This window comes from Coturnix japonica, linkage group LGE22C19W28_E50C23 (assembly GCF_001577835.2).
Source record: "Coturnix japonica isolate 7356 linkage group LGE22C19W28_E50C23, Coturnix japonica 2.1, whole genome shotgun sequence".
Lineage (NCBI taxonomy): Eukaryota > Metazoa > Chordata > Aves > Galliformes > Phasianidae > Coturnix > Coturnix japonica.
The window spans coordinates 402,981-423,269 of record NC_029544.1 but is presented as its reverse complement, the minus strand read 5'-3'; the positions used below and the strand labels follow the sequence as shown (position 1 = coordinate 423,269).

At 52.4% G+C, this 20,289-nt stretch overlaps 1 protein-coding gene across 6 annotated transcripts in view; it reads right to left on the bottom strand.

Annotated features, from left to right (window-relative positions):
* HDAC7 (histone deacetylase 7) overlaps positions 1 to 19,452 on the bottom strand; it is a 56,289-nt gene extending 36,837 nt beyond the window's left edge. Inside the window, exon 1 of one of the 6 annotated variants that reach the window (XM_015886849.2) lies at positions 18,960 to 19,452. In XM_015886849.2, the coding sequence (XP_015742335.1) occupies positions 18,960 to 18,978 (19 nt within the window). In that variant the 5' untranslated portion in view covers positions 18,979 to 19,452. Of the gene's footprint in view, positions 1 to 856; positions 1,141 to 5,040; positions 5,129 to 18,959 lie in introns of those variants that run through there. The other 5 variants (XM_015886853.2, XM_015886856.2, XM_015886848.1 and 2 more) reach the window with 5 other exon arrangements.
* Between the last annotated feature and the right edge of the window lie 837 nt (positions 19,453 to 20,289).

The following is a 20,289-nucleotide window of genomic DNA, read 5'->3' as shown; positions in this document are numbered from 1 at the left end:
GACCTGGTCGTGTCAACTCTAACCCCATCACTATCCCACATGCTCGTGCCTTCAATGCTTTCAGCCTTGCTGCCATTTTCACTCTCCCACTTCCTGCTCACATCAGGCAGCCAAGCAGGAAGGACTGAAATCCTTAGATCAGACCAGGAAGCACCAGAGACCTGCTGTGATGAGAGATCTGATGGGCAAAGAGCTCTGCAGGCACCTGGGCAGAGGATTCCCAAAGCAAACAGCTTTTACAAGGAACTGAGACCATTCTCTAGGCTAAAAACAAGGCAAAAACCACAGCACAGCCCAAGTCCTGAGGGTGTTTGCTCCCAGAGGTGACAGCTCTTCCCTTCTCAAGTTCCCCCCTACTAGCTTTGCAGGAGCCTCTAAACAGATTCAAACCCTGAATAATCAATAATCAAGGAAAAAAAGTGTGGGGTTTTTTGGAGCATGGGAACTGCCAGCAAAGCCCAATCACGGGATAACCTGCAGGTCCATAGCTGGGATACTCCATGTATCAACACCTCTTTTACTTTTTTCTCTTCCCATCCTTTCTGAACAACTCAGAACAAGGGTACAACTTCATTTAACAGCTCACAAACCGACAGAGTTGCTCTCATCCATTACAGCTGGGAAAAGACACCGGGACCCAATAGAGCCCAGATCCCGCACCCAAACACAACTCTGTACCCCTACAAAGCCCTGTAGCACTGTAATCTCACCCCAAACCAAGCTGCACCCCCACACCCTAAACCCCCCCTGAGGCCACAACTATCTTCAATAGGGCAGAACCAGTGGGGGAAAGCCCAGTATCCCCCTATGGCCCCCCCAGCATCGCAGGCCGCATGGAGGCCCGAATCCCCCTCACCTTGTAGGGGGCCTTGTAGGGACAAAGGCGAGGCCGGGCCGTCCGCGGGGAGTAGCGGCCGTTAAGGGCCGGTTGGCGGCGTGGATCCATAGCTCCGGAGCTCCACGCCCGCCCTCCGGGCTCCACCTGCAGAGCCGCAACGGAACGGGGAGGAGCGGATAGAGAAGGCCCGGCCTGGTCCGGCCCACAGCGCTTTGTTTGCGGGCGGCACCGCCCCGAGGCCGCGCTGCAGCCAATGGAGCCGCCCGCAGAGCCGGGCCGGGATGAGGCCTCACATTTTGGGCCGGACCGGGCTATGGGGACTCGGGGTGGGGATGGAACTGAGGTGGTTCCGAAGGCAAGAAGGGCTCCTGGAAGTGGGGAGTGAACGGGGTGTGGGGGAGTGGAGTATGGGGTTCAAAAGGGAACGTTGGGATCCGGCCCTTTTGGGGTGGTTTCATATTGAAAGGAGGTTCGTGGCTCTGCGTGGGGTGGGGTGGGTGGGCAAAGTGTCCCTGGTACAGCCCTATAGCACCCACTGCATCTCCTGCAGCATCCACTGCATCTCCTGCAGCACCCATTGCATCTCCTGCAGCACCTATTGCTTCTCCTAAAGCACACATTGCATCTCCTGCAGCACCTATTGCATCTCCTCCGGCACCCATTGCATCTCCTGCATCTCCTATTGCATCTCCTCCGGCACCCATTGCATCTCCTGCATCTCCTATTGCATCTCCTGCAGCACCTCCTGCCTCCCCTGCAGCACCCACTGCATCTCCTGCAGCGCCTCCTGCATCTCCTGCAGCACCTACTGCATCTCCTCCAGCACCCATTGCATCTCCTGCAGCATCCATTGCATCTCCTGCAGCATCTATTGCTCCTCCTAAAGCACATGCTGCATCTCCTGCAGCACCCACAGCTCACACATGCATAGAGCTGGTGCCAAACAATCAGAAAAGCATCATCATCTCAATGAACAGCAATGCAGGGCTCCAGCCATAGCCCAGCAGGGAATGTGAGACCCCAAAAGTGTTTGCAGCAGGCAAGAAAGAACCGTGCAGCTCGCCAGCCTTTTCTTTGCTATTTATCTCGCTGTGTGAAGCATATTCTCTTTGCAAATGGAACAATATCAATCCAGAATATTAAGCAGGTCCATGGTCTGCCATTAATTCAAGGAGGGTAGCAGCTCTTTATTATTATACATTGAGTCGGGCACTCTTTTCAGAGCAGAATTCTTATCTTTAAGGTCCCTTCCAACCCACACCACTGATGAAACATGGTGACCGCAAGCCAATAGTGTTCCATCATGGCCAAGAAGACCAATGGTGTCCTGGTTGATCAATGGATGACCAAAGATTGACCATGAACCAGCAGTGTGTTCTGGTGGCCAAGAAGACCAATAGTGTCTTGGTTGACCAATGGATGACCAACAGTTGACCAAACATTGACCATGAACCAGCAGCCACACTTGGACCCAAGGAGGTGGTTCTCGGGGGCTTCAAACCACCCCCAAAGTTATCCCATAGATTTCCCTGCTGACAACCAGGAACATCCTGCAGGTGGGGCTCAGCTCTCCTGCCCAGAGGACAGCTGCATTTCCAGGAAATCCAAAGTAGGGGAGTGGGGGATTCTCTGACCGCTGAATCACACTTCTCTTTTCCAAAGAAGAAATCACTTCAGATACAGAGCAGAGCTCTGCCTCATCCCTGAGCAAAGAGACTTGCGTTGGTCTGCGGCTCAGCCGTGGGGTTCCACATCTCCAGAGGTCAAGCAGTGCAGATGCAGTGAGATAAAACACCGAAACACGAGTGGGCAGCAGCTGGGCTTTTGCTGAGCTATTTTGTTCTCTTTTACACTACCAGAACAGAACATGGGAAGTTACATATCGAGCATGCATGCGTGCACGCAGGCTGGCACCCGATGCAAGCTATTTTTGGTGCTCTCTGAAGCTGGCTCAAGCTGCAGCTGCTCATAGTGAGTCTCACCTTTGGGGCTTTCCCTTTCCCTTTCATCAGTGCTTTTTCTTTTCCTGGACCAGCTTTTCCTTCCCATTCATTTTCAAATCTCATTTATCACCAGGTTCATCTGTTCAGTTTGGCTTTATCCCCTCTGAGACGATGCTCGAGCAGCACCTAATGGTACTCTGAGCTTTCAGCCCACCCTGACCTCACTCCACACAGAGCACAGCACATCAATGTGCCCCCCAAGTCCTCAATGATGCCAAAGTTGCCCTTGTGATGTTTTGATGACAGACAGCTCATTCTGAGAAAGCCCAATAACTTGACAGTGAAAGTCCCAGCAGTGCCTACTCTGAGTATATCTGCATATCACTCATTGCCACCAATTCAAGGTGCAGGTTGTTGGGATCTTTCTCTATGCTTTAAGTCTAGCAGCAGTGGGAAGAAGGGGCTCATTCTCCCCTTTTAGCCCTTTTTTCCTGCTCAGAGCCCTAAATTCCCCTCAATCCATCCTTCCCAAAGGATGGGGAAAGGCAGCCAGGGGCTGGGCTTTCCAAGCTGGATCTGTCCCTTCAGCTCTACTCCTGGTTCCACATGGAACTTAAGGGCACATCCCAGGGCAAGCTGCTATTTTTCTTCTCCAAAACAAGAGCCCAGTTGGAAAGGAGGGGTTTGAGGTTGGCTGCCAAGTGAAGAATCACAGCAGTCTTTGATATTCGTGATCTCCTTGCAAAACCTGCCTCCAACTGCAGAAGGGTCCCACCGAGACCTCCCTCCATCCAGGTGTAGGATAAGGCCAAAGCTGGGATGGAGATATCAGAGCACTGAACCAGCTGGCAGCCCCGCACTGCAGGGTTAACACCAATCGTTCACCAGAGACTATTTTGGAAGCACAGGCAGTATTTTTAGCCAGGAAAGCAGGCACCACTTCCCTTTCTGCCATCTCTCCTCCCTCTCCCAACGAGCCAGGCCTCTTTGCAGCAGCCGAGCGTGGGGATGCACGCAGAACCCGCTGCTGGTTGTGAAAGAACCGTGCTGCTATTTTGATCAGAGGAGCTGAACACGCTTCACCCCCCTGCGTTTTGCAATCCTTGTGCCGACAAAGGAGGAGCAGCCGCCGCAGGCTGCCTGGGCTCACCCCAATCCCTGCCTGCTGCCCACAGCATCCTGCAGCCAGGAGAGGGTCCATGGGGAGGGCGGGCAGTGATGGCAGCACCTCATTCTGTGCAGCTCTGCATCCTTCTCCCTCTGCTTCCCACCACTGTCTTCTTCCATCCCATCTCCTTCCTGTCCTCCAGCCCCAAAGCTCCGCACTCACTGGGCCCACTCCAGGTCTGCACCCCACAGCTCAACTCTGGACCTCACAAACTATGAACAAGCAAAACTTTCTCCTGCTTTCCAGGAGAGAAAGGAGCTGTGCTTGCCTTTCCAATGGAGCTGTACTTGGTTTTCCACTTCCTTTTATTTTTATCCAGTCAATCCCCTGCTTAGGGTTGAATTTGGGATGCTGGAGGCTGAACTGCTAAGCCTGCCAGCCACGGCTGACCCAGCAAGCAGGCAGGAGGTGGGCGAGTTGCTGACTAGGGCACAAGAGGGCTTGATGCTTTTTATTTGCTGATGTATGATAGATATGGGAGCAGAAACTCACACCCTGAATTGGGCAACGCTGTGCTGGGCACGGGAGGAGGCTGCAAGTGGAGCTTAGGGAAACTTAGGATGCATCCTGAGTGCAGACCTTTCTGCTCTGTATTCTGAGGCCTCTGATGTGAAGGCAGACAGAGGCTGAGCAGGGGCTGAGAAGGTCACCCAGCCCAGCATCAGCCCGCTGCTGGTGCAGCTCTATCCCCAGTTGCATCCTGAATGCATCCAGAACCGCTGCATCCCTGCAGAGAGCAGCTGATGGTCACTGTGTTGCGCTGTGACTTCTCTACTTCCATTCAGCAAATGGAAAACTCTTCACATTTCAAAGCAAAACACTGAGAGCATGCACGCGCTCTGCACACAGGAGCTGGCTGCCTACTCTATTACTTCCCTCCTCCACAAACCTTTGCCTTGCATCACTGCTGCAAGATCTGACCCTCCTCTATGGAGACCCCCCTGCACCTAGAGACCCCCAGCATGTCAAGGCAGTGCCCAGCCCACCTCCCACCACCCCCATCCTCCTCTGTTCTAATAACCAACCAACCGCGCTCACCCTGGAGGTCTGTTTTAAATAGACACTCCTTCAATAAAGACCTACAAAAATACCTTTGGTCGTCCTTTTGCTGAGCATGAAACCACAGAGCTGCAAAGAGGAACCAGCGACTCAAAGCAAGGGCACGCTGCCGCCCGGCCGTTCCGCCCTCCCGTTGCTGTTTGCGCAAAGCAAAGGGCAATTAATGGGGATGGAAGATGCTTGCTTCGCCCGCCCGCTTCCCCCCGTCGCTCTTGTGGGTCTTTCGGACGGCCCCAGGGGAGAGAAAAACATTTGTTTTAAAAACAGGAAAATGTGATTGTAAAACCACAACAATGGGCCGGGGAAGGAGCCGGAGCAGCTCTCAATTTAGCTTTCGAAACAGCCTTCCAGTTGACTAAATATTTCTGTATAGCAAACAGCCGCCGCTCCGTGCGCCCTCTCCTGACTCCAGCAGCGAATGGAGCTTTGCTGTCTGTGCCACATCTGCACCATCCACTACAAAACCCCTTCCTTGTGCAAGCACTGCGCTCCTCACTGCGCATCCCCTGCGCTGCCCAATTGTTGCATCGTTTTCTGTTCACCTTCCTTCCTAAAAGCAGCTCCGGTGCGGCAATCCCATGAAAACCCATTGATTTCATCCTCATTCTTGCTATTTCCACTAGAAAAACAAAAAAAAAGCCAAACGTTTTCACATAAAGGGGCCGTGTGAGGTTACAGCGCAGTTCACGCCTATCACCGCCACCTGAACGGCTGGAAATTGTTTATTTCCCTTCCAAATGCCCAGAGGGTTTGTATCCAGATAAAGAAATAATAGCCGGCAAAAAACTCTGTTTTCCAAAACACAAAGAGAATGCACTGAAGGCAGACCAGGCTCCGGGCTGCAAAGCCAAAGAACCAAAGGAGCCATTTGCAGGTTTTCCCCTTGCTCCCCACATTTCCAGCTGTGTGCCATGCTCAGTTCTTGATTCATAGCAAAGCAGGATGGTACCATTCAAAGCCTTGAAGGCTGGGAAGCACCACAGCAGCTCAGCTAAGGTCCACTGGCTGCCCATCCTGCTCAACAAGGGGCTGAATGGAGAGCCCAGATTATCCAGGATGGAAGTTAACCTAACCATAGGTTATCCTGGATGGAAGCAAACCTGGTCACTCTCATGCTTGAAACAAAGTCATGCATTGCAGGATCCCATCGCTGCCACAGCTAAGAGCTAAAGGCAACCAAACAGGTAAAGACAGAAAGAAATGGGGATGGAGCTGCATAAAACCCCCAGGTGGTGAAGCACCCCAAGGCTGCTGAGCAGCCACATCCTACCCACAACCAGGCCACCCTCAGGAAGAGGCCAGTGCTGTGCCTGATGCTCTCAACTCACCCACCTGCCCCTATGACAGCACCCATGTGGGGACCCACCTGGTGCCTGCACCCCGAGCTCAAATCCAGCCTTGGGTCCACAGGGACTGATGCTCTGTGGATGCTCAGCTCTGGTTCTGATCCATGCTGGGCTCTGCTCTGTGCTTTGAATGGGATGGGAACACCAGCTGCTCCCCTCAGTGCCCAGCACCTGCTTCAGGTGGCCCTTCTGCATGGCAGAACTGCATGGCAGAACTGCATGGCACTGCCCTCCCGTCCATTTTGGGGACATCTATTGATTTTTCATGGATTTCTTTATGAATTTACACCAAATGCTGTGGAAGCCTTGATGGGACCCCCCCCCCTCCAGAGCCATGGGGTTGGATGGAGCCATCCAGATGATCCATCCATCACTGCTACATACAGAAATCCCAACAGATAAGAGGACAGCCCATGGTGTGAGCATCCCATTCCAGGTCAGCAGGGACCCCCAAATCCCTCCCAACATCCTCTCACTGAGATCTGAAACATTTTTCCACCTCTACCCCAAAAGCAACAGAGGAACACCCTGCCCTAACATAGGAACACCTTCCCTACCCTGCACCCTAAACTCCCCAGGTGGGATTTCTCTCCAGCTCACAATTTATCTGCAGAGCTGTTTAAAAGAAAACAACAAAGAATAAGGCTTGCATGACAAGGCTGAGGTCTCACTGAGCAGCATTTCAGCACCTTGTGGTCCCTGTTACGTGGGTGCTTCTCTCTCCTGAGCTCTAAACGTGACGCTCAACAGTGAACGCTTCAGGCTTAGCAATGGTGACCTCTCCATCCGCACGACTTTGTCATTACTCACACTTCAGATTCAAAGTGATCTGTTGGAAACCGACCTCTCTGGGTGGAAAAAGCACCCCCCCAAAGTGCTAACAGCACAGCACAGCTCATCCTCTGCTGTTGTTTGGCACTGCAGGGTGAGGGCTTGATTTGCAAGCAAGGTTGCAACTGTGAGCAAAGCAACTCAGCCCAAAGCATCACATCACATTGAAAAGCAGAGGAAGGTGAGCATGGGCTGCACACAACATTCCAAACCACCACCAGAAGAAGTCAAACCCACAGCTCTCAGCTCCCTGATGCTCAGATTTCCAGCATCAATTCATTCTTATCTTGCAACCTTCCTAAGCTGGGACAGCACCCGCTTATGAGCATCACTGCTGTGCTGAGCATCCAGAGCCACCATGTTGGGTGCGTGCAGATCACTTTGCTTTAAGGGCCCTGCTGTTTTACATGTGTTGGCTCTCCCAGTCTGCACCTTTGTTTTTGAAGCACATTGAGCACGTGCTCAGCCTTCTCTACAGTCCAGAGAAATGAAGCAAATTGGAAATTCCCATGCCGGGCCGTGGGAGCGTTGCACCACTCTCAGCACTTTTGAAGCAGGGTGAAACTCAAGAATCCTTCCATCACAGCTTCCCTCCTCCTAACCTCACAATGCACACCAGTCAATCTCGATGCCATTTCCCAAGCTCTTCGCCAAGACTAAAGAGCAGGGAAGTACCAGGGGTTGACCAGAGAAGAGCTGCACTGCTTTATGACAAAGGAAACAAGGAGATGCCATCCTGACCCTTGGTGCAGACGGGCTGAGGAGCTGCTGCAATGTGAGCTGAGAGCAGCTGTGTATCCTTATGGTTTATCAGCACAAAGGCAGTGCCAGGTGAGCACGCATCAGATAAAACCACCCGTGCTGTGGGGTGTGCAGCAACACTGTGCCATGCAAAGAGTGGGGGGGAAGGGGGGGGGTCTGTGGGGCAGCAAAGAGAACTTTGTGCTTTCAAAAGCTGAAGCTGAGCGTCTGGGCTGCAAACAAGTGAGCACGGGTGACCCACGAGAGACTTTTAGTGCTATGTGAGATAGGAAAAACTCAAACCCAGAGCACTGCTGCTTGGAGGAGGGTGCCCACCTGTGGGGAGGTTTTCCTGCTCTGCATGGTCCACATGCATGGGACATGAGTGAGAGCTGCTGCCTCTTGTGCCCTTCCCCTCCCACGAGCCAGGAAACGAGCCCTATGTGATGGCTCAGCCCAGAGCAGCCCTGCAGCAACAGAGGGGACCAGGGGGATATCAGAGCACAGCAATAACACAGATCAACCAGAGCAGAAATCCCAGGCGGGATGCACCAGGCTGAGACCGGAGCAGAAACCCTGTGTGGTTTCAGCAGAGCAATGCTGTGCACACCAACATCATTTGCCACTAGTGCTCCCCACTCTCCTGCATACATGGGCAGCTCCAAAAGCCGCCTGCACCCTCCTCCATTTGCCACCCTCTGCCCTGCACTTCCCTGGGGCATCAGCCATCCAAAACCCACAGACATCAGAGAAACACCACAGAGGTGTTCAGCAAAGAGCACACAGTGTTTAAAAAAAGCCCAAAATGAGACACATTAAGCCCAGAAGATGGTTTGGAGGAGTACCTTTGTTGTCAGTGCTCATCTGCCCGGCCTGCACGCGGAGCTGCCTGCTGCCCTTTAGCTTTGTCTCTCTTTCCCCCCAATGCATTGTGACAGTCCCCCAGGGCAGAGCAGCTCTTTAGTGTGGTCTGCACCGTGTGTGGTGAGGAGCCCTGCTCTCTAGCTTTTTTCTCAGTGCAGTTTCCATGCTCGGTTTCAGAATGACAACCTCTGATGTCGCGCTGCCGCGGGCAGCGGCTCTCTCTAGCACACAAGTGGGTTTATCTCGCATCCTTTCATTTAACTCTCACACCCAGCTGGGGGGATGACGGCTTTCAAAATAGAGATCAAGCTGCCAGGAGGCTCCTGGGGCTCTACCAACCTTTTGCAAAACCCTCTGCTGAGAACGGCCCTTTTCCATCAGTGCTCCCATTGGTATAATTGGTCACCTGGGGATTCCTGGACAATGGGTACCCCAGGAACAGATGCAGTGCCTGGTTTTATATCAGCTGGGTGGTGTGGAAAGACTAAAACTGGAGCTGCTTTGAAGCCACCCACACTCACCCAGGAAGGAAAAAGTCCCTCCCTTAGAGCATGAACAGCCCAAAGCTCAGCTTTCCAAATGGCACCCCATGCTATTGAAGGGCTGATCCCAATTATTGGCACCTAAAGACAAAGGAGCCAACCCCATCCTCATGCTGCAAGTGATGCCTGAGCACCAAGGGCACTCAGGGAATTGGTAACATAAGCAGAAATGGCCCCAGCTCTGCACTCAGCATCTCAGAGCAATGGAATGGTCCCTTCCATGCTTGGTAGCACATCTCTCCCATGCAACATTTGCTCTGCGCTCGCTGCTCCCAGCACCATCCCTGCAGCAGATGGAGGAGCTGTGAGCACACGGAGCTTTTTTGCATCTCGATGGCAAGGCCAGAAGCAGAGAGAATCCGAGGGGGCTGTGAACAAGAGAACTCACAGAGCACCATGATCCCAAATAGCCGTGGGCAGAGAACCTGGGCCGGTTGTTCTGCTGGAAGGACACCGTGGTTCACACAATGCAGCACTGTCTTTCCCTGCTACGCTGGGGGAAATTGGTTTTTCCTCCTTTTAATTGTCCTTCTGTTTGCAAATTGCTCGTGTGTGCTTTTTAGTCTCAGTCGCTTCTATTTTAGGAGCGAGGCAAATGGCAAACGAGGAGAGAGAGCGAGTGAAGTTTCCATGAGACTTCTGCCTCCGCTGCTGCGACATGGGATGATCCCTCAGGGCCAACATGAAGCAACACAGCCCCAAATCAACCCCCAGCAGCCCACGCACAGAGCGTGCTCTGCTCAGATTTATTGCTTCAGAGCAAAAGCCAACAGTTGGAACTCAGTGCATGCCATGAGCACGAGCAGCATCCGCAGCCCCCATTGCAGCAGGGAAATGCCAGCAGGGACAGTTCTCTGCAGAGCCAAGGAAGGAAAACCCCAATGCTGGTCCCCATCATGTGATAAAGGGCAGCAATTCCTGGGCTTGGGGGGATACAACTGATGGGACAAAGGCACCAAAAGCACATGGGATCCTTTGAGCTGCATCAACCTCCTCTTCACCCCACTAAGTGTGAGCATCGGAGTAAAGATGCCCAACAGAGGTGGGGGGGAAGAAAGAGAAAGAAAGGGGAGGGGGAAAAAAAAGTGCTCTTAAGAAATAGAAGGTCAAATTTTCTTCTTATGCAACTCCCTCACCAACTTGTAAAACCTAAAGCTGCAGGACATAAATCAACCACTAACTGCCTGGGGTTACAGAGACACTTCCTCTAATAGCACCCGATTGCGTAAGTGCCTTTTAACGGGGGAGTTTGTCTCTGCTGAAATCTCTGTTAGGGTGAGGCTGAGCAGCCCCTGCTGGGCTGAGGCTTTGAGCTCCATCCCTGCCCCGCTCCCCTTAATAGGGACACCCAAGGATCCCTTCCTTCAGCCCCTTTTGCACCTTGGGAAAGGTTGGAAGGATCTCTCGGCTTCAGGGATGCAAAAGGGAGAGAGCAGCGGGATCCCACCCTTCTTCCCATAGCAATGCCATCTATGGGGTCTTCTGCCCACAGCACATCAGTTCTGTCTGAAATTGGCTTCATTTATATCTTAGCCCCTCTTTTGTGCCCCCTCCCTCCTCTCCCCATCCACAAACAAAGCCAGAAACCGAGAGAAATCACTGCGCTCCACTGCTGCTTCAGAGCATCACGTTATTATGACCAAAAAACACAACAGGGGAAGGAAAGGCCATCGTATGTCTCACATCCCTCCCCCTCGCCCTCAATCCATGGGACAGAGCCCTGCACCCAACGCAGCCCTGCTGTTTGTTTGGTGACTGTTCTGCTAATGGTTATTTTTAGCTGGTGACGCCTGGGGTATTTCGCTTCAGGATGTCCGGTCTGAGCCTCTTTCTGGGAATCCCATGTTCTCTAATTGTAAACAGCCCCATTCAGTTGCTGTAAGCACCGAGAGGCCCCAACTCATACAACGGGGCCGTCAGGTGTGAGTCAAACAGGAAGCCGCTGCCTCTTCCACAAGCAAAGCATCGGGTGTGAAAATGTGCTCCATTCACACAGCCCCACAGCCCAGCCCAGATCCCACAGCATGGGGATGGCTCTGGATGCAGGATCAGCTCCATCCCTCCTCCAACATGCTGTACCTAGGAGTAAAAGGGTTCCCAAGGGCCTCACGTGTGGATGCTGCAAGGGATGGGGATGCTGAAGGAATGGAATGGGGATCCTGATGATGATGGGGTGGGCACAAGGATGCTGAAGGAATGAGATGGGGATGCTGATGAGGATAGGATGGTGATGCCAATGCAGGAGATGTGGAGGCACAAGAGGGGATAGGATGGAAACGAGGAGCAGTTTCAACCCCATCTCCCACCCCATGGGGCTGAGCTGAAGCAGCTGCCGACCCGAGCTCAGAAACACTGACAAGGAGCAGTTTGGTCCTCTGCTAACAGCAGCACGCTGCTGCTCCTGTGCAATAAACCAGCCTGGGGTGACCCAAAAACACATTCCCTGTGCCTTAGGAGATGAGCATCCAGGTCTACATCACCCCATGGTCCAATCACTGTGCAAAAGGATGGGGTGTAAGGGCATGGGATGCCCTAACAGGAGAGAACCTGCCACAATGACCACAATCATCAGGATAGGAAGGCACCAAAACGCACGTCCTAATTTCACTGGGGCCACAAAGAGCTGCAGCAGCACCAACAGCCCATCATTTGAGCCCTCAGATTCCAGCAAGCAGCAGCAATGGCACCACGCTGCTCCTGGGGACACAGCAGCAATCCTTACAGCTCAGCTGCCCTGAAGGTCCCAAATGTCAGCAGTGCAACAACAAGGACAGCAGAATCCTCCATTGTGCTTCTCTGAAATTACAGCATCACGGAGCTCAATGACCTCTGCATTGGAAGCAATTTTGCACAGGGTAGGAAGGTCAGAGCCAACACCTGCAGCGCTGTTACAGGACACTGATGTTCCTCCAGCATCCCCAGTGCACCTTGAAGCCTTTTGGGTCCTTTGGGGACATCACAATACTCAGCCATTCCCCTGCATGGGTTCAAAACCCAGCAAGGAACTGAGCCAGCTGAGCAGCCCATGGCAGAGCACGATGCTTACAGAAGGCTAAGGATGGCTTTGGATGCTGTAACATATCCTATAGGAACCCATCCACACCAAACATCCCCACACACCTCAGCACAGAGCATCCTGTGCGCGGAGCATGGTTGTACCCATCCCTTATCTGACTCATTTCAGCATCTCAGGGGAAACCCTGGCATTGATAAACAGCTCTCTGCTCTCTGCCTCCACATTCACCAACTGAAATCTGGAGTCTATTTTTAACCCTCTGACACCCACAGCTGGGAGGGAGCCGGCAGCTCCCCGCGCTCGTGCTGTTGTTTATCGGGTGGGTGAAGTGACTGCAGCGCTGGTGAGGTATCGAGCAAAGTGAGACCAAAACAAGAGTGCTGATGTGGCATGATGCCACTTTCCATGCTCGGAGCCTGCACTGTTGCCCCCGGATGGGGTATGCAAAACCAGCAAGCTCCCGTGTTTTATTTTCCAGCACATCCCCATATGAGTGTGCTGCTTGGTCTGCTCGTTGTCCTCTGCTTGCTGGGGGGGTGGGCTGCATGCAAGGCCATGAATGAAGGGGGAAAAGAACTTAAGGAGGAGATGGGCTCATCCTGCAGCAGGGACATGGCACGAAGGCTGCCTGAAAGCAGCAGGGTGGGTAGAGCTGCTACTGCTTGGAGCTTTCATGGAGGTTTTTGCACGCTGCTTGTGCACAGGGGAGCGGATGCAGCCTTTGTGGTCAGGGCAGGACACAGCGTGCTTCCTCCAGTTCTAGAGGATCCAAGAGCAAAGCTTCCAGCTTTCCCTTGAGGAAACACCTCCACTCTGACCGCTGCAGGAGAGAAGGTCTGGTTGTAATTCCTGAACAAAGGCTGCCTTGAACAGCAGCGTCCCAACCCCACTGCAGCACAGCACCTGATGCTTCCTTCCCAAAGCCCCCAGACTCCCTATAAGGCTTTTGATGACCTCTGATTTCAGGATGGCTTTAGGAAAATCATTGTCTGGCTCCTAAAACTCCAACTGGCAGCTCTGCTTGCTGCCCATCCGCAGCTCAGCTGAGAGGCATCACATCACCCTGGGCTCCTCATCCAGCCAGCAGCCAAGGGGCAACACAACATCACCCAGGAAACATTCTCTCTTTGGGTTTAATGATGGAAACCATCTGCTGTTGTGTCGCTCAGAGCTTCACGCAGCCTTCTTGCCTTCTCTCTGGGCATCGACTTAAAAGCTCCACATTGCCTCCCCAGCAGCCCAGAAATAACTCAGAAGATGCAAATCCATCTGGTAGCCCCAGTTGGTCTCCATTTCCCCATTGCAGAGCCATGTGCCTGTCCCTGAGCTGCTGGTCCCTCTCCAGCTCTTCCTGCTCCGCTTCAGCATCGTGCTGTAAAACCTTCATTTCCTGACACACATGGGATGAGGCCAAGGGGTCGTGTTTTGGACAACCTGCATTTTCCATGGCAACTAGTAATGATGTCAGTGACATGCAATGATGGGAAGGGGCCAGCAGAATGGTGAGCTCTCCAGGAACTGGGCAGGAGGAATGGCTGAAGTGGTGCCCTGGGCTGGGGGAGCCCTAAAGGCATCTGCCCTCCTCCCAGCCACATCTTTCCATCCATCCTGTGATGCTCTATTCACAAAACAAAGCATCCAATGCTCCTGTCTGAGTCAGCTCTGAGATACCACACATGGATCAAAACCACCTTCCTACGCATAGAGTTGCCAAGGGACCCCATCCCAGTTGCCTTTGATACAACAGGAAATCCTACAGACCTCTTTTCCACCTTAGAAGCACCTCTCCAGGTGGGAAACATCATTAATTCTATCCCCATTCCTTATTCTTTACAGACTGACCTGGACATGCAGCTGCAGCCAGAAGGGAGCAAAGCCAGAGGAGCATTGCAGAGGTGAGAAGCAAGATGACGGGAAGCACAAGCCATGCACCCACAGCAGAGTTCTCACACAAATTTAATGGGTAATCAGTAATAATATTCACCTGCTGCATTCCCACAGAGCACTAAAGGTCCCAGCAAGGAAAGGAGCTAACAGGGCAGGCTTGGTCCAACTCCCTGCTTTAACTCTGCCCATGATAGCAGGTAGTTCAGGTACAGCAAATAGCATCCAGAACAACCCATAGGCATCAACACAACAGCAGGGAGAGAAGAACTGGGTGACTGCAGGCATGGATCTGCACCAGGCAGGTCTATGAAAGCAGAGGGATGAGCTTGTGCTGTTGGTGGTAGCACAAAACTGACGGCAGATGCCATCCAAACAAGTGGCAAACCTCATTTAAACGGTGGCAAACTTCATCACAACAGTGAGAAACAAACACCATCAAAGCAGTGATGCTGCCTTCCCTGCGTTTTGGACCTCGTAGGATCCAAACATGGGGAAATGGCCCAACCAAAGCTCAGCCCCTATGGGAACCCAACAGCATCGGGGTGGGGAAAGAGAAAACAAAACAACCCCACGAAAAGACTTCCAAAAACGCTGCATGAAAAGTGAACACTCAGCAGAGCGAGGTTTCCTGCGCAGTGAGAGTTGGAACAGGAAATCACTGCTTCCTGCATGCAGAGGAAGTGCCTATCTAATGCCTGTGATCAAAAACAAACATCGCCTCCATTAAACAAACAAAAGGGCCTAAAAAACTTCAACAGCTTTTGCAGCCCGGGTCGGCTCCAACAGGAGGGAGAAAGAGGCCAAAAATAAGCTGGTCACCTTGAGAAGGACCCTCGTCCTCTTCCCTGCATGGCAATGAGGTTGCACTGCATGCAGGAGGCAATGGGAGCCCAGTCTGTGTCCCCAGCTCTGCTCTCACCCCACAGCTCTGCTCTCACCCCACAGCATGGAGGGGACAGAGGTGGGTACCAGCAGTGACCCCAAGTGCTTTGGTTTGGTAAAGCATTGATCAGATGCCCTCTCATCCATGCACTCTAGTCAACCTTTGGGTCAACCTTGTTGCCCAGCTGGGATACTACAGCCAGAAACCTTGCTGGATCATGGTCTGCCTTTGGTCACTGCTGGCCAGCCTGGATACTATCAGCCTTCTGGCCATAGGGCACACTGCTGGCTCGTGGTCAGCCTTCAGTTAGCCGTCTCCCCCTGTACTTGGTTTCTGTGCCTGCTCTCGGATTTGTTTTAAGATTTAATTTCACCTCTAGAAATATTTCCCTTCCAAACCGCTGCGGAGGTTCCTTTTGTTTGAATGCAGAATCCCTTCTCTTCATTATAATGAATTCAGGCTATGGGGATAGGAATACTTTCTTATTCCACAGAAGGGCTTACAGACCTTGGTCTATAAATCATCCCCGTGAGCAATGAGATCGTGAGGCTTTGCTCATCTCAGGGCTGGAGGATGCTGCAGGCTTTGCAGTGCCCAGGGACCTCGTGCTGTTATTCCAGCTTGCTGCAAACCTTTTGTTTTTGGACAAATCCCAGCTGGGAGATGGATGTGAGGAGGCTGCAGGATCCAGGTGCTGCCCAACCTCCAGCACAGCACCAGCCGTGCTGGGGAATGGATCTGTACAGCCTTCATCCCCTGAGTTATGGGCTCTGGGTGTCACCAAATGCTGCACGCGTGTCGTTTGCCAGATTTAAAGCACAGACACAGTGAGGTGGAGGAGGTGGTTTTGCTTCAAACCCAAAGCAAAGAGTGGGGGGGGGGGTTTCCAGCCCTGGCTGAGCCTGAAGCTCCAACATCATTCATTCTGTTCACGTCTGATACTCCAAACCATCCTGGCTGGAAAAACCCTGCTCTCCCAGCACGTAGCTGAGCACACTAAAAAGAAACAAAGAGACCAGGGCTGATGGAGGATGCTGAAAAGCAGCACTCCTCCACATCACTGACAGCAAGAAGAGAGGAGAAATATGGTTCAGGAACAAAGGGAGGGCCAAGCAGCAAACAGGGCTGGCCCATAGGGACAGGGAAAGGACATGGGGACAGCACCATGCAGGCCATCTCCTTGCTTCCCCCATCACCTTGCATCCCCCACCACCTTGCTTGGCCCTCGCCTTGCTGTGGGTTTGCACCCGCACTGCAAAGCTCATGATGGGTTTTGCAGACCCACACGCATCAGCCAGCCCACAGCACAGGGCAGGATGCAGCAGGTTGCTCCCCTGTGTGTTTTGCACTCAGAAGATGCCAATGCAGAGAGCAGCAGATCCAACCAGAGGCTGATGGAAAAATGATTCCAGCATCACTGATAGCCCCACAATGGACAGCAAATATGAAGGGTAAGGGAACGTGCAACTGGGCCTTCCTGTGTGGCCACCACACCAATCTATTCCTGAGCAGCTTGTCCAGTGATATTAAAACCATCAGGTGCAGCCAGCATTAATTTGCTGAGTGCTCACAGCACTGAGGCTTTTTGGTGCACCTGGTTCGTTAAAAACAAATAATTACAGTTTCTCCATTTCCTGCTCTGGAAAGAAAACTTCCATAACTAATCATAGCCAGTTAACATGCATTTAAAGTGCATTCTCCTGTGCAACAGCAGAACACGAGGCTGTGTCTGTGCAGGAGGGTCGGCCTCTGGATGCTCCTTTAAACCCTGTTTGCTTCTTCCTAATGCAGAGCTGCAGTCCCACGCTGGCGGATTGTTGAGGCTGTTCCATCCCTGGCTGGAAAATCCATGCAACATCCCTGGAAAGTTGATGGCTGCTGTGGAAGTTCTGGCCAATTTCCTCATTGTGCAAGTGCCAAAATAACAGAGATGAACTCCCAGAGGCTGCAATGGAGGGGGTTGTGGGCACTGAGATGGGAAAGGCAGCTTTGAGCTGTTGGGGGCAGAAGGAGAAGTGAAGTTCTCAGCTCCCCCCAATAACCAAGGGGACAGAATGATGCCTGAGATCCAAAGGCTTCATCTCCATTTATACAAGCACTTCAGCTCCTGCTGGGAACACAAGTCAGGGGGTGTCCTCGTGCTGCAGGATCTGGTTGGTATCACAGTTGATGCTTCTCATTCCATCTCCATCTTTACCTTTGAGTTGTGAACCTAATGTTATCCCTCAACAGGATTCAGCTGAGCGGGGCAGTTTTCTTTTAGCTGAAGGACTCTGATACTCCCTGGAATAGAGCAGCTCTTCTACAACCACCCAACCCATCACCCATCCTCAAACCCTTCCACCTACAGCTCCCATCCCATATCCACACACCCCATTACCCAGAGCTGCTGCATTGAGCAGAGCTCTCAATGAGCAAATGCCACCAACACAGGTGGGATGGGAGGAAAACATCCAGGGTTGCATTGGACCAAGATGTAATAAAGCTTTAAGGCTTTCTCATCTGGTTTTGACACAGAGGATTACGACAGGCTTTAGGGGGCTGCTCTTTTCCATGCCCGGTCCCAAAGACCTCAGACACCCCGTGGCATTTCCCAGACTCAGATACTATTTCCTATGAATCAGATTTCAGCACAGACAGCAGATCCTGGAGACAGATGGAGACGAGGAGGAAAATCCCCACATGAGAGCTCAGACATCAATTGCAGCGTCTGGGTTGGATTGGGTTGCGTGCTCAGCTCAGCTCTATGCAGGGTCTGTAACACATCTGGCACTGCTGTCCTCTGCCCCTCTGTGCTGTAAGGCTGCACAGCCCACCTGCATCACCTGTATTTATTTTGCACATTGAATTCCTCCCCATTCCCCAAAGTAAGGTGAAGGAAAGGGATGCATTGCGAGCCATTCAGAGGAGCAGACACAGCAGGACAGGAGCTGCTCTGGCCTCAACATCCTTTGGAGTGACAGCCCCTGCTCCTTTGTTCCCATTGCAAAACAACAGACAAAAAGAGCCCAGCAGCAAAGAGGGGACACACCAGAACCCAGAGACAGCAAACACCTTAAAGGAGATTGCTGTGAGACCAGAGCAATAGCTGACTGCCAGAGGGAGGAGAAAGGGGAAAGCACCAGGAATGGGGAACAGAGCCCTTTTGGTGCAGAGGAGGGTTGCAGCCCCCACACTGTGCAGCCCCCACCTCCCAAACCACACACCTGGCACCACCGGATGGCCCTCCCGCAGCGCAGCTCCTGGGAACACGGTTGCATCACATTTGTTTTGCTTTGCTTTGCATTGGAGAGGAGGATTCCTCCCACTGTGCTGAGCAGCCGGTGTTACACGGCTGGCCTGGGTTACAATAGGTGACAATGCCACCCAGAGATAGGACGGCGCAATGGGGAGAGCATAATGGGGACGACACCATGGGGGCATGGGGTAAATGCAATGGGGATGGCACAATGGGGACATGGGGACAATGCAATGGGGATGGTACCATGGGGACATAGGGACAATGCAATGGGGATGGTACCATCGGGTGACAATACAATGGGGATGCACCATGGGACATAGGGACAATGCAATGGGGATGGTACCATGGGGACAATACAATGGGGATGGCACCATGGGGACATAGGGACAATGCAATGGGGATGGTACCATGGGGACATAGGGACAATGCAATGGGGATGGTACCATGGGGACAATGCAATGGGGATGGTACCATGGGGACATAGGGACAATGCAATGGGGATGGCACCATGGGGACAGCATTGGCACCAGCTTGGGTTGGGTTGGAGCAATTGGGGTGCCTTGTAGCATCACGCGTGTGGGACCCCCCCCTGGTACTCACCGTGGCTTTGTCCTTGCATCCAGAGGAGTTAAAGCCCTTGGAGATGCGGTCGCATTGTCCGAGATGTGTTCGTTTTGGGGGGGGAAGGGAAGGCAGCTGCTTTCTTTATATCTCAAGATTCACTAAAGTTCAGGAAGAGAGAGAGAGAAAAGAGAAGGGAAGGCGAAAGGGGAGGGACTGAGCAAAGGGCCCAGAGGCCGTATAGAATGACAATGGAAGGAAATGCTTTATCAAACCTAGAAAGCCAACCCTGTCCTGGGAACACAGAGGGAGTAAAAAAAAAAAAGAAGCTCGATGAAGAAAAGCGAGTTCAGCTGCCTCAGTTCCTCCCTTGGCAGCAGCCCTCCTCCCCCATCCCCTCACTGCAAACACAATGAGAGCCGAAAGCGTCCGGCTCCAACACTCCTTTTTTTTTCCCCTCTCTCTTTCATTAAACAGAGAGAAGTTTCAGTTCTTCAATAAAAAAAAATAGAAAGAAATCCAACAACCAAACCCTGCCCGGGAATGGGAATGTGACGCTCTTCCCCCTCCCCCGACTAACAGCCTTCCAAGTTTCTATGAGTCAAACGTTTGCAATGTGTTACCGAAATGTTACCAAGCTGGAATGCGGCATCCGAGAGGGTTTAGCTAATAAAATTTCTTGTTTGTTGGGTGGGAAAAAGTGTCAACCAACAGGGAACAACCATCCTCTTCCTTTCGCTTCGCCTATCTGGGTGTAGAGGTACCCATCCAAGGGGGGCATCGATGCTCCCAATGGGAAATGGTGTTGTAAAGGGAGATGGGAATTGTGCAGGTGGGGAATGGGTCGAGATGTGAAATGGTGGGGCTGTCCTGTAGCATGGTGAGGGTGGGCTCAGAGCTGAGCACCCAAAGCCCTTCATGCAGGTTTGGGATCAAGAAGGTGCTATTCATCACCCCACAGCTCCTGGGTTCATTATAGCTTCATGGCATGATTTGAGTTGGAAGGGACCCCCATTGCAAAATGTGGGCTTCCAACGAAGACAACTGAACACAGCATTTTCCAGAAGCATCTGCTGTGGGTTTGCATGCATCAGCATCTCAGTTTCTTTCCTCCAGAAAGCAGCAGAATCAAGGAATGCTTCCTTATGATGTTAACCACCAAAAGCAACACCCTCCTTTGGCTGTGGATCACTGCTATGCATTTTATCCCTTCCAAATCTAGGAAACCCAATACTTCCCAGTGTCACTAAACACACAGCAGGTGGGAATTAGATGATCCTTGAGGTGCCTTCCAACCCAACCATCCCACGGTTCTATGATCTTTGAGGTCCGTTCCAACCCAACCATCCCCATGGTTCTATGATGACAG